At 33.8% G+C, this 16,314-nt stretch overlaps 1 protein-coding gene across 3 annotated transcripts in view; it reads left to right on the top strand.

The window, feature by feature from the left end:
* Window positions 1-16,314, top strand: part of Spata6 (spermatogenesis associated 6) — a 116,927-nt gene that overhangs the window by 42,381 nt on the left and 58,232 nt on the right. For all 3 annotated transcript variants that reach the window (XM_027945016.3, XM_027945015.2, XM_071617810.1), the window contains 3 exons: window positions 8,077-8,157; window positions 12,417-12,710; window positions 16,082-16,169. In XM_027945016.3, coding sequence (XP_027800817.2) covers window positions 8,077-8,157; window positions 12,417-12,710; window positions 16,082-16,169 — 463 coding nt within the window. The remainder of the gene's footprint in view (window positions 1-8,076; window positions 8,158-12,416; window positions 12,711-16,081; window positions 16,170-16,314) is intronic.

The raw sequence follows: 16,314 nt of genomic DNA, 5'->3' as shown, positions 1-16,314 counted from the left end.
GATTTATCTTTCATCACTTAATTCAAATTATTTTTTAATGGATATTTAATTTTATTTATTTATTTATATGCAGTGCTGAGGATTGAACTCAGGGTTGCACACATGCCAGGCAAGTGCTCTACCACTGAGCCACAACTCCAGCCCTTCAAGTTACTTTTGCATATATTTGGAAGCTGTTATATTACTAAGGAGGGTTTCTGGTCTACGAATAAGTGTCCATAAAACTGGACAAAATTGTCACTAACAACTTCAATGACAAGACAACTGAAAATTTCATGCTTGAAAAACTATTAAAGTGTTAGGTTAAAAATAGCAATAGTTTCTGGTGTTCTTGCTTGGGATACTCATATACATTGCTTGTCAGTGCGTACTGTAAATTCCCTGGCCTACAGATGAGCACAATACCCAGAAGTTTTGCTGCCAGAGGGACCAGAATTAATTTTGGGAAGTGAGATTATGAGAATGGTGTTGTCAGCTAAACATGGTGAGTTCAGTTGAAAGCAGATGAAGAAACTCCACATTTTGCTCGACCAATTGCAATTCTTATTGGAGTGAGCAGCAGCACATCTTTAGGAAGTTAACAGGGAGATCCTAGAAACAAGGAACCACTAAAAGGCTGGCTGTAAAGCTCTGATTGTACAGAGGAGACAGTAAGAGTCCAGGAACAAGTGTAAGCCAAGCGAAACTGGCTGTTCCTTTGAATTTATTTCATAACCTATACACAGAAAGACAACAGAGGGTCAAAGACTATGGGTTCATTGGATTACCACTACTTAGTTATGCATAAGCAGTTAAGACTCCTAGAAAGAATATAAAAATATAAAAAGGCACATTTATAAACTGAATAGTAAAATGACAATTATAAATCCAGCCATATCAATAATTATATTTAAATACGAATGAAAAAAATGGTCCAATCCATAATTTGTTGCCCTTGCAGGCACCATGCACCCTTTTTCAGAATTCTTGTGATTCTGTATCATTTCCTGTGAGACCCAGGTTTTTCCTCTGAACTCATCCATGGGGCAAGGATTCAGATCACATCTGGGATTAAATCCTGGCATTGTAATGGACTATCTCAGAAACCTTGGGCAAAGCACAGTAACATGTAGGTGTTACTGGATTCTTGGCGGGGGGGGGGGGGGGGGGATAAGGTAACCTTATAAATGGTTACAGCAGAACTCTTAGTGAATGTTAGTTATCAACATGGTAGCTATGGATATCAGCTATGGATAGTGATGATGCACTGGCAATGATAATAATGTTTTTTTCTCCCTAAACTGCACTCCATAAAAAAGAATCTGTGACTTTCTCATTTTTAAATTTTAACTTTTACCACTGTCACTTGTATGGAGTAGGTACTTAATAAATGCCTCTATATTGAACTGACTGAATGAATTGCATTTTGTTGTAAACTTTATAGAGAAACTGACATTTGAGATGGTATAATGTTTTATTTATTATTTTGGCTAAGTTATGGTGACCAGTTGTTTGAGCAAATGCTATTCTAGGTATTATCGTAAAGGCATTTGGTAGACGTGACTTGTATTTATGTATTTATAATGCATTACAATCAGTTGACTTTAAATAAAGGGTATTACTTTTGTTAATGTGGGGGGTTTTATTCAATTAGTTGAAGACATGTAGAGCAAAAACTATCATTTTTCTGAAGAGGGATTCTGCCTCAAGACTGTAACAGAACTACTACCTGAATTTCTACTCTGGCAGCCTGCTCTACAAATTGCACACTAAAGATTGCACATCGACTTTTTCCTGAGTATTCATCTTGTCAACCTTCCCCATGAATTTTGGATTTGTTATCTTCAACATAGCTCTCATATAAAGTAATTCCTTAAGATAAACCATTTTTTTCTCTATATATAAAACAAACATATATATATATATATATATATATACAGTCCTTGTGTGTGTTAGCTTATAATCACTGGGTTCAAAATATCTGACAAGACCAACTTAGAAGAGGAAAGTTTAAAGTTTATTTTGATTCATGATTTCAGAGGTCTCAGTTCATGGTCAGCAGACTCCATTGCTCTGGCCTGAGATCAGGCAGAACTTTGTGGTGGAAGGGTGTGGCTTAAGAAAGCTGCTCAGTTTATGGCAGCCAGAAAGCAGAGAGCCAGAGAGAGGATAAAATCTTCCAGAGCATACCTCCTTTGACCTAATTCCTCCAACTAGATCCTACTCCCTTGGCATCAATGAATTAAATCCACCGATAAGAGAGTCCCCATGATCTAATCTCTTCCCCATGATCTAATCTCTTCCCCATGATCTAGTCTCTTCCCCAAAGCCCTGCCTTTAAGCACATGAGACTTTGAGGGGACAGATCCAAACCGCCAGGTTATTTTAGTTCTATTTTTCTGGAGCTACAGATAGTGCTGGGATTTAAAAGGTCAGTAAAAAAATGCTAAAATATTAATTGAGTACTTTCTATGTGACCAGCAATATATGGGTAGGGTTAAAGTGATAAATCACAGTTCAGGCGGTGATAATATAAAATACAGTCATGTACTGCATAGTAATGTTTCAGTCAATGATAGACTGCATATACAATGGTGGCCATACCATATGACTAGGTATGCAGTAGGCCATACCTTCCAGTTTGTGTAAGTATACTGATTTTTCACTCTATAAAATTGCCTAATGCGCATTTCTAAGGATGAAGCACCATCATAGTAACACATGACTGTATATCCAGAAATTCTTTGTTACTCTTCTCTTCCAAAGACAGAAATAGTCCCACTCCTATTAAGTCATTGCATCTTGTGACTAAGAGGTATAAGACTAGCTCATTAAATGCACTGGGACTTCTTCCATAACTCTCTGGGATCACCCACTCTGGTGGAAGCCTATTGTGGTATGCAAGGACACTCAAGCAGCTCTATGGAAAAGACAGAAGCTGGAGGGATTTTTTTATAGTGTTTGTGAAAACTTGAGGGTCCTTGAAGAAATTGTCAGATAAGCATTTGCAGGAAGTGAGGATGATGTTATTGGAAACTAGCAAAACAGGGAATTCTTGTTTTGTAATGACAGAATTTTAACAACACATTTGTCACCTGCAATAATGTGGAATGTGTAAAGGATATTTTATGAAATAGGTGTCTTTTCAAAGAGGCTTTCAGACTGACTGTTAGAAGGGTTTTCTGGTTTCTTTTTGGTATTTAAAGCATAATATGAGAGGAGAGAGAGAGAAGCAAAAGAAAAGGCTGTTTTTAAAAAGATGTAATTTAATGTTTCCAACAATTTTACCAACTTTCTCATTAGAAGATAATACTAAAATTAAGAAATGACTTCTGAATAAAAATTATTTCAGGCCACTTTCAGAAAAAATATGTTCTAATAGTAAAACTGAAGATAAAAACTACAAAATCCTCAATTAAACCTCCAGAAAGATCCAGCACAATGCCTTAGAAAATCACTTAATCAAACATAGTTTTTCTTCTATTTTTTTAATCCCCTTTTATTTTGAATTAGCCACAGCATATTAGAGAGAATATTCGACCTTTGACTTTCAAAGACTGGCTTTTTCACTTATCATGGTAGTCCCCAGTTCCATTGATTTACCACCAAATGGCATAATGTCATTTTTCTTTATGTCAAATATACCACATTTCCTTTATACATTCATCCATTGAAGGAAAACCTAAACTTGTTGTATAGCTTGGATATTGTGAATTGTGCTGTTATAAACACTGATGTGGCTGCCTCAGTGTAGTATGCTGATTTTAAATCCTTTGGATACATACCAAAGGGTGGCATAACTGGTCATATGGTGGGTCATATGGGTCATATGGTGGTTCCATTCAGTGTTTTGAGGAATCTCCATACTGTTTTCCAGAGTATTTGCACTAATTTTCAGTCCCACCAACAATGTATGAGTGTACCTTTTCCCCACATTCTTGCCAACGTTTATTGTTATTTGTATTCTTAATAATTGCTTCTCTGACTGGAATGAGATGAAATCTCAATGCAGTTTTTTTTTTTAATTTTTTAGTTATACATGGACACAATATCTTTATTTTGTTTATTTTTATGTGGTGCTGAGGATCGAACCCAGGGTCTCACATGTGTGAGGCTAGTGCTGTACGGCTGAGCCACAACCCCAGCCCTCTCAATGCAGTTTTAATTAGCATTTCTCTAATTCCTAGAATGTTGAACATTTTTAAAAATATATTTGTTGACTATTTGTATTTCTTCTTTTGAGAAGTGTCTATTCAGTTCTTTTGCCCTGTTCATTGATTTTTTGACGTTAAGTTTTTTGAGTTATGTAAGGAATAATAATAAAGAGGATACAGAGACAAAGGTACAGAGGCAGGGAAGGTGGCAGAGTGGCTGAGAGACTAAGCTGCCAAACTTTATTTATATTAATAGGTTACATTAGGTCATTAGTACCATAACTACATATTGTTTAGAGTATCAGTAAGGTTGCTTATTCTGCAGTTACATTTCACAGTTACAATATGCAATGTTATGACCTTTGTGCAGTTCTCAAGAAAGTCCATTGTCTGATGTAACTGTTAGGCAGGCATATGGAGGAGCACCAGAACTTGATGAAACATTGTAGTTGTCTAGCAAACAAGTTCCTTCATTCCCAGGAGCTATGTGCCTGCAATCAAGGTCAAGGCTTGATGAGGCTCTAACTCACAGGCTTCTTAGGGCATTGCCATACCAGCTAGTCATTGCACATACATTAGCTATTACTAGATCCTAAGAGAGATTGCACGGCAATCTAAGGTGGGAAACAGGGCGCCTGTTACCTCCCAGGAGTTTGCTTACCAGGGAACTCTTCCCTGTAGATTTCCATGGTCAGAATCCCTACAGAGTTCTTTGTATATTCTGGATATTGATATCCTATCTGAGGAAAAAAACAAGACAAAACAAAATAAAACAGAAGAAGACCAGTGGAGTAGAATGAAAGGGAATTAAGGAGAGTGAGGCGGGATGGGATAAGGAAAGAACAATGAATGAATCTGACCTGATTTTCCCTTATGCATACGTGAATGTACCACAGTGAATCTCACCATCATGTATATTCACAAGACACTAATTAAAAAAAAACTGTAAGTATATAGCAGACAAATCAGTAAAGGGAAGGGAATAGGGGAAGGAAGAAGGGGAGAGAAAGGGGAGGTATTGGGACTGAATTACAACAAATTATATTCCATGATTTTATAATCATGTCAAAAAGAATTGTTATATATAATTAAAAGGATAAAAAAACACAACATAGATTTTCTAAGATGCTTAAGAACATTGTCTGTCAGCAACCTCAGAAGGATAACAGCAGAAGGGTGTGGCACTTATCTTAAAAAAGAAAGAAAGAAAATGTAAAACATAAAAGAGCATTGTGTTGGCAAAAATGCCACCAGTTTGGTCTGAAATGAAGAGAGACATACAAAATGAAAATGCTTTTGTAACCTCAGTGTTCTTTTAATAGAACCCAAGCTCAGAACACTTCATAGCTTTATCTATATCCTGTTTCAAATTAATATGAGTCAGATAATGGAAGAGGCAAGAATGTCATACCAAGTACCATGGATATTTCTGAGTAGTAGTAGGATTAAGTCCTAATCGAGGAACTTTAAAAATTTTTCTGGCTGGATTTCAGAATTGTTATGGACCAGTGATCCCTGTTTACCTCTTGTTTTTTTTTACTTTTTGAACAAGAATATCTATAGTAATTGCCTTGTGCTTGCTATACTTGTGTACGTTGAATATTTCTGTTGTAGATAATTGTAGTTTGTAGGTCATCTGATGGTGAAGAACTATATTTTAGGAGCTGTTCTGAAAGGCACCTGAAGAACCTTACCTATACCAGGATATGATTTATGTGCCAACAGTGTGGATTTCAAGTTGACATTGTAAAATGATAAGAATACCTTTCTTCCTCCTTTTTTTAATCTGTGAAATAAATGTATTTTGTGGTCAGAGGACAGACTGGTGGTTTTAGACCTATGGACAATTTTTTTTATATTGGGACACTTTACAACTTAACTAAATTCCCAGTCCTTTTTTAAAATTTATTTTTAATTTTGAAACAAGGTCTCACTAAGTTTCTAGTACCTTGCTAAATTGCTGAGGCTAGCCTCAAACTTGACATTTTACTGTTTCAGCCTCCAGAGGCACTGGGATTACAGGTGTACACCACCCCGCCTTGCAATTCTATTTACAATTTTTTTTGATAAGTCCTCCACTGAAAAGGTATCCAACTCCTCTGTCCTTGAGTATGGTCTGTACTTAGTGAATCTAAAAAGGAAAATGTGGTGGAAGTAACAGTATTTGTCTTCTGAGACTGTTCATTATAGCTTTCTTCTTGCTTTGCCATGGATCATTCACTTTGGGGAAACCAGTCATTGTCATGAGGATACTCAGCAACAGTATAGAGATATATATGATGAAAAGGTGAATCTTGCCCCAAAACTGCAAGGAGACTGAAGCTTCCATCTAACAGTCATGTGAATAAACCTCCTTGGGAAGTAGATTCTCTAGCACCAGTCAAACCTCCATATAACTGCAGCCCTAGTGACATTGTAACTACAATTTCAGAAGAGATTCTTAGTCTGAGACATCCAAATCAATCTTTTACCAGATTCCTGATCATTAGAAAATATGTGAGATAATAAGTAATTACTAATGTTTTATACTGCAAGTTTTGGAGTGATACATAGTAATAGATAACTTACAAGCTGGTAGAGTAGATGTTACTAATAAAAGGTGTTTGAAGAAAACAAACTCTTTATTTGTAGGCAATTTATATTTACCTTTCCTGTTATAGGTGTGATATTCGAAACTTTAAACTCGGTTTGTCACAAGTGGGATTTGTATAGTCCATACGTAGAGGCCATGGTAAATGTCTGCTTCTCTCCCATTATGTTAGAATGAAACTGCTCTGGGCGTGGGTGTTACTCTTTAATGTTTGGTTGCGTACATACCAAATATTTTCTCAGGTAATTGTGACTACCCCTTTGTCTCCACTTATCTCAGAACTGTGTTCAAGCTGATGAATTAGTAATAGAAGCCAAATTCTATAGACCTTAATATCTGCTATATTACAGGGTAAAAAGGTTGAAAGAATTGGTAGAGACTTATGTTTTCTTTTCTTTTCTTTTTTTTTTATAATTTTTTGATATTTATTTTTTTTAGTTTTCGCCGGGCACAACATCTTTGTATGTGGTGCTGAGGATCGAACCCGGGCCGCACGCATGCCAGGCGAGCGCGCTACCGCTTGAGCCACATCCCCAGCCCCATTATGTTTTATTTTAAAAAAAAAAAAAAACTGCATACCTAGGAGCTGTGAGTTTCTTTAAGTTTTTAAAGACTATTCAGAGTCTTTCTTTGATTAATTCATTATTCATTCTGTGAAATGGGCTGTTGAACCTGGGAGCACTCTTCCACTGAGCTTTATCCCTAGCCCTTTTTATTTTTTATTTTGAGACAAGGTCTCACTGAGTTACCTTGAACTTACCATCCTCCTGTCTCAGCCTCCTAAGTCTAAAGTATTTGTTTTTTTTAAAGTTTTAATTGACAATATTGTATGTATTTATGATATACAGTATGATGTTGATATACATGTACGTTTGGAATAACTAAATCTAATACACATATTGATTTTTCATTTTAATTTTTAGAGTAGTTTTTTTCTTCAGTTTATTTTAATTTTATTAGTGTGTTATACATTAGTTCAATTTCTTGATTGTATAGTTAAACATGTCCTAAGTTGTTAAAGTTAAAAGAACTGAAGTCCGTTATTATAATATCACATTTTTACCTTAATATTATATCATAATTTACAAATCTTAAAACATTTCAACAGGGAAATACTATGATACTGGTAAAAAGAATCTTAATTATTCCATAAAAATATAATCACTTATAATTAAATCATCATGGATAAAACACTTTCTAGCTAAAATTTGGCACTGCTGTATTGTTTTGATCTTTAATTAAAGTTCAAACTAACAAAGTCCTGGACTTGACAAGTAGTTGTTACTTTAAGCCATCACTAACAATTATCTATTTTAAATGGAAAGTCTAACAACTCTCTTTTTTCCCTCCCAGGGAATTGCTCCAAAGCTGGAATTTTCTACAACTTCAGTGATTACTGAATGTTTGATAAGTTCAAGGAAGTGCCGCACTCAGGTTAAAATTATTTATTTAAAGTATTGAATAATTTATTTGTTCATATTTATGGCTGTTTTGTAAACTTTATCTTGCTTTTGGCTACAGTTCTTTTCAATTTCTTTTTTTAATCTTAATTTAAAACAATTAACTAAAGTATTTAAGTTTGCTTACATCTTATTAAATGCGAGAATGAAAAGCTTGGTACACATGATAGAGGTGCCAGGATGTTTTTGCCTTCTCTATTTTTACTTAATGGCTTATTATTATTTTTTTTAATGCAAGGAAATTAGGCTGCCAGAAGGGTGTTGGAAAAAGATGTCCTGTAGAATATTAGACTGGAGACTTCCAAATGTCTTATATAAGTTACAGATTCCTGTATGAAGTTTCAAGGATACCTTTTAGCAAATGTGACAGAAGTTCTCAGACTGTTATATGGGTGTTTAGTGCAGGTAGTTTCTTGAATGTCTTGTTCCCTGAGGGACTGTTACTCAGTTTAGCGACCATACTGGTGCTTCAAAGAATGAATGCTTAGACATTCTAGCCTAAATACCTTCTGTTTGTGAAAACTGTCTTTGATATTTTTAAGATATCCATTCTGGTCTAACTTCTAACTAAGAGGGTGGTCTGATGATGGACATACCACCTTTCCACAGGGTATCTAATAGTATCTAGGCACCCACTTGTACAGTTGCATTATGACTAGGTAACTATGACATATCTGTGATGAAAGACCAGTAATATATGAAGCCCTGAGGATTCAACAGGCCAGTCCTGGGCCTATCATGGAGGAGTAGGATGTTCGTTTACTGTACCACCAGTTTTTAAGTAAATCTTGCTAAGGATGATACCTACCATCTAAGCCCAGAGAGGTAAAGTATAGCCATAGAATTATTATTGTTGTTTTTATTTTTTGAGAGGGGGGGTCCTCATCATCATGCTCAGGCTTACTCAAATTCCTGGACTCAAGCAATACTCCCACCTTATTCTCTAAAGCAGTTTGGACTACAAGTGTGAGCTACAACACTGGGCTTTATATATAGATTTATTTTGTTTAGCAAGATATTTAGTATTTCGGAGTCATACTGTAGTTATTTCTTACATACAAATTGAACACATCTGTTAGGTACCTAAAAATCTGTTTGCCAATTATAGAGATGTTTTACTTTTTTTGAGATATGTGTATGTGTGTGTGTGTGTGTGTGTGTGTGAGAGAGAGAGAGAGAGAGAGAGAGAGAGAGAGAGAGAGAGAATGTATTTGTGTATACCAATGGTACCTGATACTAAACCCAAGGGCACTTTACCATTGAATAACATCCCCAGTCTTTTTTATTTTTTTATTTTGAGACAAGGTCTTTCTAAATTGCTGATGTTCTCCATCTGATGGATAGGTAGGAAAGCTTTTTGTTTGAAGTATAATATCCAGGCAGAAAAGTGTAGACTTTCTAACTGTACAGCTCGCTTAGTGGAAGAGCCCTTTCTAAATGCAAAGCCCTCACCCATCAGTAGTTTCTTTGCACTTAAAAACTAACATTTTTCATTGAAAATTATTGGCAATGTTCTCTCTCTCTCTCTCTCTCTCTCTCTCTCTCTCTCTCTCTCTCTCTCTTTTTACTTGGAATATCATTGTTTTGGGGTATTTTTTGGTCAGGATGTGAGATAATAGGCTTCAGTGTAAGACTTGTTTAAGAAAATTTAGCTTTAGGTCTATAGATGTAGCTCAAGGGTAGGGCACTTGGCCTAGTATGTGTGAGGTCCTGAGTTCAATTCCCAGGACCCAAAACAAAAACAAAAAAACATTAAGAAAGTATGCTTTAGAAATAGATCTTCTGAGTTTGGGTTCTTTTTAAACCAGCTCTAAAGATTAAGTTAGGGAATATATTCAATGTGCCTGGCATATAACATATCATTAATGAATTCTGTGAATGTTGATAAGGCCATTTTAAGTGCTATTGACCTTTTTGGCCAAAGGAAGCTACGTGGCCAAACAGGGATATCATAGGAGGAAGAGCTATCTTAGGTGTAGATACAGGAAAGGAAATTAGTCAGGCAGTCATTTTGTAAACAGTATAGCACAGCCCTAATTTAAATCTTATTAGGCATGAACAGAGTGCATTAAGGAATGAGTAGGATTTAGACAGCATGCATTTTTAGTAGATACTATGTAGTTTATTATTTCCTCTAATGGTATGCAGCATTCAAAAACTTTAATGAAGAGAGAAGAGATGGTTAGTTATTCAAGGTTTGGTATAATCAGAGTTGGGTATGTAAGAAGGAACTTTAAGTATTGCTAACAGGGATAATTATGAGGTCAGCTGGGTCTGGATACTAAAAAGGTATAAAGGACCACAGCAAATAGGTCTAGGTACTAGGAGGTTATGAAGGCAAGTAAAGACTCAGTGAAAGAAGTAGGTTGAGGAAAAGAGCTTTAGGTGAGCAAGAGATTTGAACAGTTGGGGATGCTTTGGATGTGTGTATATTGATGAAATCCAAGATGCTGTAGAAGAAATAAAGCTGAGAAACAGGAACCCCAATGCCAAGATCTTTCAAAGATATTGAGTGAATGTCTTAGTTAATCTCAAAGATTCATTCTAGTGCTAGAATCCTTTCTTCTATGAGTCAGGATGATGTCATAAAGGTGGATGAGGGTAAAGAGAAAAATTCTGAACTTTTGAAGGCATTGAACAAAGTGGGAGAGGTCCAAGAGTTTAACAAGAACTACAGAAGAAAGAAAGATGAAACAATTTGATGCAGATGGTCTGTATGAATTCATAACACTTATTTTTCTATTTAGAAAAAAATATTTTCATTCCTATATACTATCTTATTTTTTAAATTAAAAAAAATTTAAATTGTTTTTTTGTTTGTTTGTTTGTTTTGGTGCTGGGGATTGAACCTAGGGGTGCTCAACCACTTTAGCCACAACCCCAGCCCCCCTCTTTTTTTTTTTTTTTTTTTTTTTTTGAGATAGGGTCTTGCTCAGTTGCTTAGGGCCTGACTTTGAACTTGCAATTATCCTGTCTCAGCCTCCTGAGTCACTGGGACTATAGGTGAGCGGCACACGCCCGGCCTATCTATTTTAAAAAGTTTATTTATTCTTCTCCCTTCTATTCACATTAGTATTTTATTTGCTTAGACACTCTTAGCAATTGTGGAATTGAAGTGCAATTGAAGAAGTACAGAAGGAGATAGGATTATTGGTTTTTACAAATGATTAAAGTTAGGAAAACATTTGAAGATTCTCAACTGTTCATTTTCTCTTAATTGATAAGCTTCTTATAACATTAGATAATGAAGAAATCTGACATTACTTGTAATCCAACTATTAAGTCATTTATAAAGACAGAATCTTTTAAAATAAAATGTTAATTCTAATAACACAACAAAATTAGAGGGGGGGGGGGTGTCTCATTGTGTTGTCCAGACTAGTCTCAAATTCCTGAGTGCTTGCCATCCTCCTGCCTCCACTCCCAAGTAGCTGGGGCTACAGACACTTGCCACCATGCCTGGCTAAAGTTTGCTTTATAACTTCAAAAACTGACTGCTTCCCAGTTTACAACAACACAAACTGCTAGTTATTAAAGTTTATATGCTTTTTATACATTTTTACTTTTATAAAAATATGGAACCATAATTAAAATGGTATGGTTATCTGTCATTTATCTGTAAAATTATAGCTTGGAAGGGCTCTTAAAATCCTTTCTACCTTATATAACCAAAACAATACATTGCATTAAAATAGGTATAAAGTACTTTCTTCAGATTCATGCTGTACATACTTACATGATTATAATAGGATGAATGAAACTTATTTTTCCAGTTTTCATAACAATTTCATAATAAACTAATTGGATATGTTTACTTTTAACAATATTAAACATAGTTCTTATAAATTGTATAGCCTATATATTTGAATATTTAAATATAAATGATACCCAATGTTTGCATTAATATTTTAGTATACTGAAAAACAATTTTTTCTGACTTTGTTTCTTGGATTTTTAAAATGATTAAATATTGGGCTTTAATTTTCATAAAGTACTTCTTAGACTTAAGAAGGAATTTTGATACAATATACTTTATCAACCACTATACAAAGAGTTATCTTGTAGAATACTGATTTGACATCTCCCCAGGATTAGCACAGGAAAGACTGATGATACAGTTGGCTTTGATAGATTTTTTGGTGTCTTAGTTAAATTACTTTAAAAGTTTTTTTCTACCTGTAGGATTTTAAAAAATATCTTCTGTCCAAATTAATTTTTATTTTTTGTGTTTAGGATAAATTTATTTACCATTCGGCTCCAGTTGAAAAATCACATGGCAGACTGCAAAGTAGAACATCTAGATCACAAAAGAAAAAGTCCAAGTCACCTGAGAGAAATAAATATTGTGTAAATGCAAAAAGCTATGAACAGCCTACAATTTCTTCAAAATCACACTCTCCATCTCCCTACACAAAAAGACGCATGTGTGAGCTATCGGAAGACACCAGGCGGCGGCTGGCCCATTTAAATCTGGGGCCGTATGAATTTAAAAAAGAAACAGATAAACCTCCATTTGTGATTAGACATGTATGTACTCTCCTAAGCATTTCCATTTGAAACTGACCATATCTGTTGTGCCACTAGAATGTTTTTCTAAAATGTCTTTCAAATTCTAGTTTGTATTAATTATAATTCTTTCCTGAACTGGGTTAGCCAGTAATCTAAAATGAAAAATTAACATAAAAGAACATACTTTTTCAGTCTTTAAACCTGACAGAGATCAAGCTCCATTTTGAATGCCATGTTAAATCCTCTGAGTATCCATTTCCTTTCTTCTTATACAGCAGTTTAATAACTCTACAAATTGAACTTGGTTGTCATTGACATTAACACCAAAATGAGACTAGGATTTTAAAGGAGGACCAAATATTCTTTATGAAAAGGAAGACCCCTACCTACTCCAGCTTTTTAAAAATTTTGTAATGGAAAGTTGGTGTCTTTTGAAATTATGTCCTTTGAGAAAGCTTTGTATAATGAATCTTTGATGCAAATCAGTGTTTGATAGGGATGCATAGGAAGGCCTATGTTGACTTAAAGGCAGGGTATACTGATCTTTCTATAGAGAAGCATGCTTTTCATGTGGTTGAAATTTAGAACCTTGTTTCCTTGTAGTAGTCAAATGATTCTGGCTAAGTTTAAGGGTGTATAATTGGAATATTCAATAAAAGACTATCAGAATCTTCATAGATTTCTGAATTTTTATAAAGTGTTTTAACCCTAAAAGCAATTCTTTACCAAAAGCTTTCAAATTAATAAAGAATACTAAGTAATACATTACTATATATAGTTTCAAACCTCAAGATTTTTCTATAACAGCAAGACCACATTTTGGATAGGTCTAAAATATTTTCAAGTCTCTAAATTCTAAAATTAGTTGATCCAACATATTAAATATACTTCTTTGGTGACCTAATATTATTCTTTTTGAACATGCACCATCTGAAAATTCAGATTTTTCTTTGTTATACATTTTAATGACAATTTAAATGTTTCTTAAGCAACATTTTATTCCACCTTTATATTTCAACTATCAATTCTTTATTCTTTTAAACCAAAGAAATGGATTTTTAACTGTAAAAAATAAAATTTATATTGTAATAGATACATTTAAAAGATAATATTTTATTAAGGTTTTTATGATTACATTTGTCTGAATTTTATAGATTTTGATTATATGTTCTGGTCACATTTTTTGTTTTCATTTGAAAAACATTCAAACTTTTTCTTTTTTTCTTATAACAATACAGTGGTAGTGTTTTGTTGTATGATTGATGGCAGTTTTAGAATAACTTTCATTTTATGTCTACCCACAATTACAAATTAATTTGAATGAATGTATTATATTCTGAGTAAATAATAGCATCTTAATAAAAGTATCTGTACAAAGTAAACAAGTTTATTGGGTTACACATAAAAAACATTGGAGAAATGACTGCTCTTAAATGTTTGTTTCATTATTACTTTTCATGGCAATGTTAAAAATGAGATAATTCTAATATTGCTTGGCATAAACTTTGCAATTTATATTTAAGTGGTTTTTCCCTCAAATTTTCTTTGAATAGAAGTACATTCTTCTAAGTCTATACTTAGACATTATTGAATAGAAAACTGGATTTTTTCCAAATGTATGTGTTAAAAAGAGTTATTTTTCCTCTATGACCATTTATTGTTTAAAAAACACTAGCAAATTGGTAACTGAACTTTAACTTGATACATGCATATTTAAAATGTTAACACTTTTAGGAAAGACAAATAGTTCATGGTATGAAAAATAATCTATCTTTAAAGAAGCTGATTTAAGGAATAAATTAATATGCTTCCAAACTGTCACAACCATCCTAGAAGAGTTATACAATGCCTTTTTATTTTTCATTTATGCATGTAATTTTTCTATTGTGTTAAAATATACCTATTATAAAATAGATAATTTAACTATTTTAAAATGTACAAATCAGTGGTAGTAAGGATATTCACAATGTTGTGCAACCATCTGGTTTCAGAACATTTTCATCACCATAAATAGAAAACTCGTACTCATGAAGTATTCACTCCCCATTCATCCCTAACCTTGACCTTGGACACCACCAATCTGCTTTCTCTCTATGAATTTGCCTGTTCAATCATTTCATGTGAATGTACTCATACAATATTAGCTTTTTATATCTGGCATTTTTATCTTAGCACAGTGCTTTTGGTGTTCATCTATGCTACATGTATTCCTACTTGGTTCTTTTCTTGTGACTGAATAATATTCTATTGAAGAATATATGCCATGTTTTGTTTTATCCATTCATCTGTTGATGGGCATTTGCGTTGGTTTTAGCTTTTGGTTATTATATATAGTGCTTCCATGAATCATTTGTGCACAAATTTTACAAGGTTTTCAATCTTTCGGGTAAATATCTAATAGTAGATTTGTTATATCATAAGGTAATTTAATTCTTAACTTGGCAAAGTGTAGTGGCTGTATCAACACCAGCAATGTTATGTTTCTCCACATTCTGTTTTTTTTTTTTTATGTGTGTGTGTGTGTGTAGTTTTTTTTTTTTTTTTTTTCCTGTTGTTGTTTGGGTTTTTTGTTTATTTGTGTTTCTGTTGCTAGGGATCTAACCCAGGGCTGTTTGCATGATAGGCAAACACTCTACCCTAAACTACACATCCAGCCCTGTTTTGTTTTTCTTATAGCCATCTTAGTGTGTATGGTGTCTCACTGTGATTTTGGTTTGCATTTCCATTATGACTAATGATGTTGAGCATCTTTTCCTGTGTCTGTGTTCTTTGGAGATTTGTCTCCTCAAGCCTTTTGTCCATTTTCTGCTATAGTTTGTTGTTGAGTTGTAGGATTTATAGATGCTTTCTCTGACTCCATGGGTTGGTTTTCTATTTCTCTTTTTGGTGCACAAAAATTTTAATTTTTTATTAAAATTATTTTAATAATTTTAATTATTTTTACACATTTATATCATTCTATTTTTAGTTTAAAAATGTGTTGGACTGTTATTATATGTAAATTATAAAGCACTTAGCATGCTGGGCTTTGAACACAGCCAAGGAGAAACAGTTTGAATTCAAAATATATATGCTAAGGAGATAATCAGCCAATGGATAAATTTGTTTTATAAATAAGTTTGATTGCTCTTTTTTAAACATTGTAATGCAAAACAAACAAGGCAGTGATGTAGTGGATATTTCAAGTGCAAATCTGTTCATATAAAGTCAACATAAATATTTATGTGTATATATAAAATATATATGTATATATATAAAATTCGGGGGAATTTAATTTCAATTTGTTTAAAAATGTATAGCAGAATACTTGACTAAACTTGTAGTATGTGAAGACTGGGAATGTTTAAGCTCTTTTTTTTTTTTTATCTTGAAAATCTTGCTTACATTAGGTTGATCCTCCAAGTCCCAGGACTGATACTTTATTTGGATCCTCTGGTAGAGACTGTGAAAGAGATGGATGGTCCAGGATGCACAATGGTAAGCTAGGAGTTATCTTTCTTCATTAATTTAGTTATCTGAGGTACAATTGGGACTTTAACTTGGCATCGGTTATGGAAAGCAGATACTTTTGCTGTTTTATTGTATGATGTGGTAAACTATAGCTTTTTATGACTTGTTGAGC

Source organism: Marmota flaviventris, chromosome 10 (assembly GCF_047511675.1).
Source record: "Marmota flaviventris isolate mMarFla1 chromosome 10, mMarFla1.hap1, whole genome shotgun sequence".
In the NCBI taxonomy this organism is placed as follows: Eukaryota; Metazoa; Chordata; class Mammalia; order Rodentia; family Sciuridae; genus Marmota; species Marmota flaviventris.
Note: the sequence above shows the minus strand (reverse complement) of the source record. Positions and strands in the feature narration are given on the sequence as shown.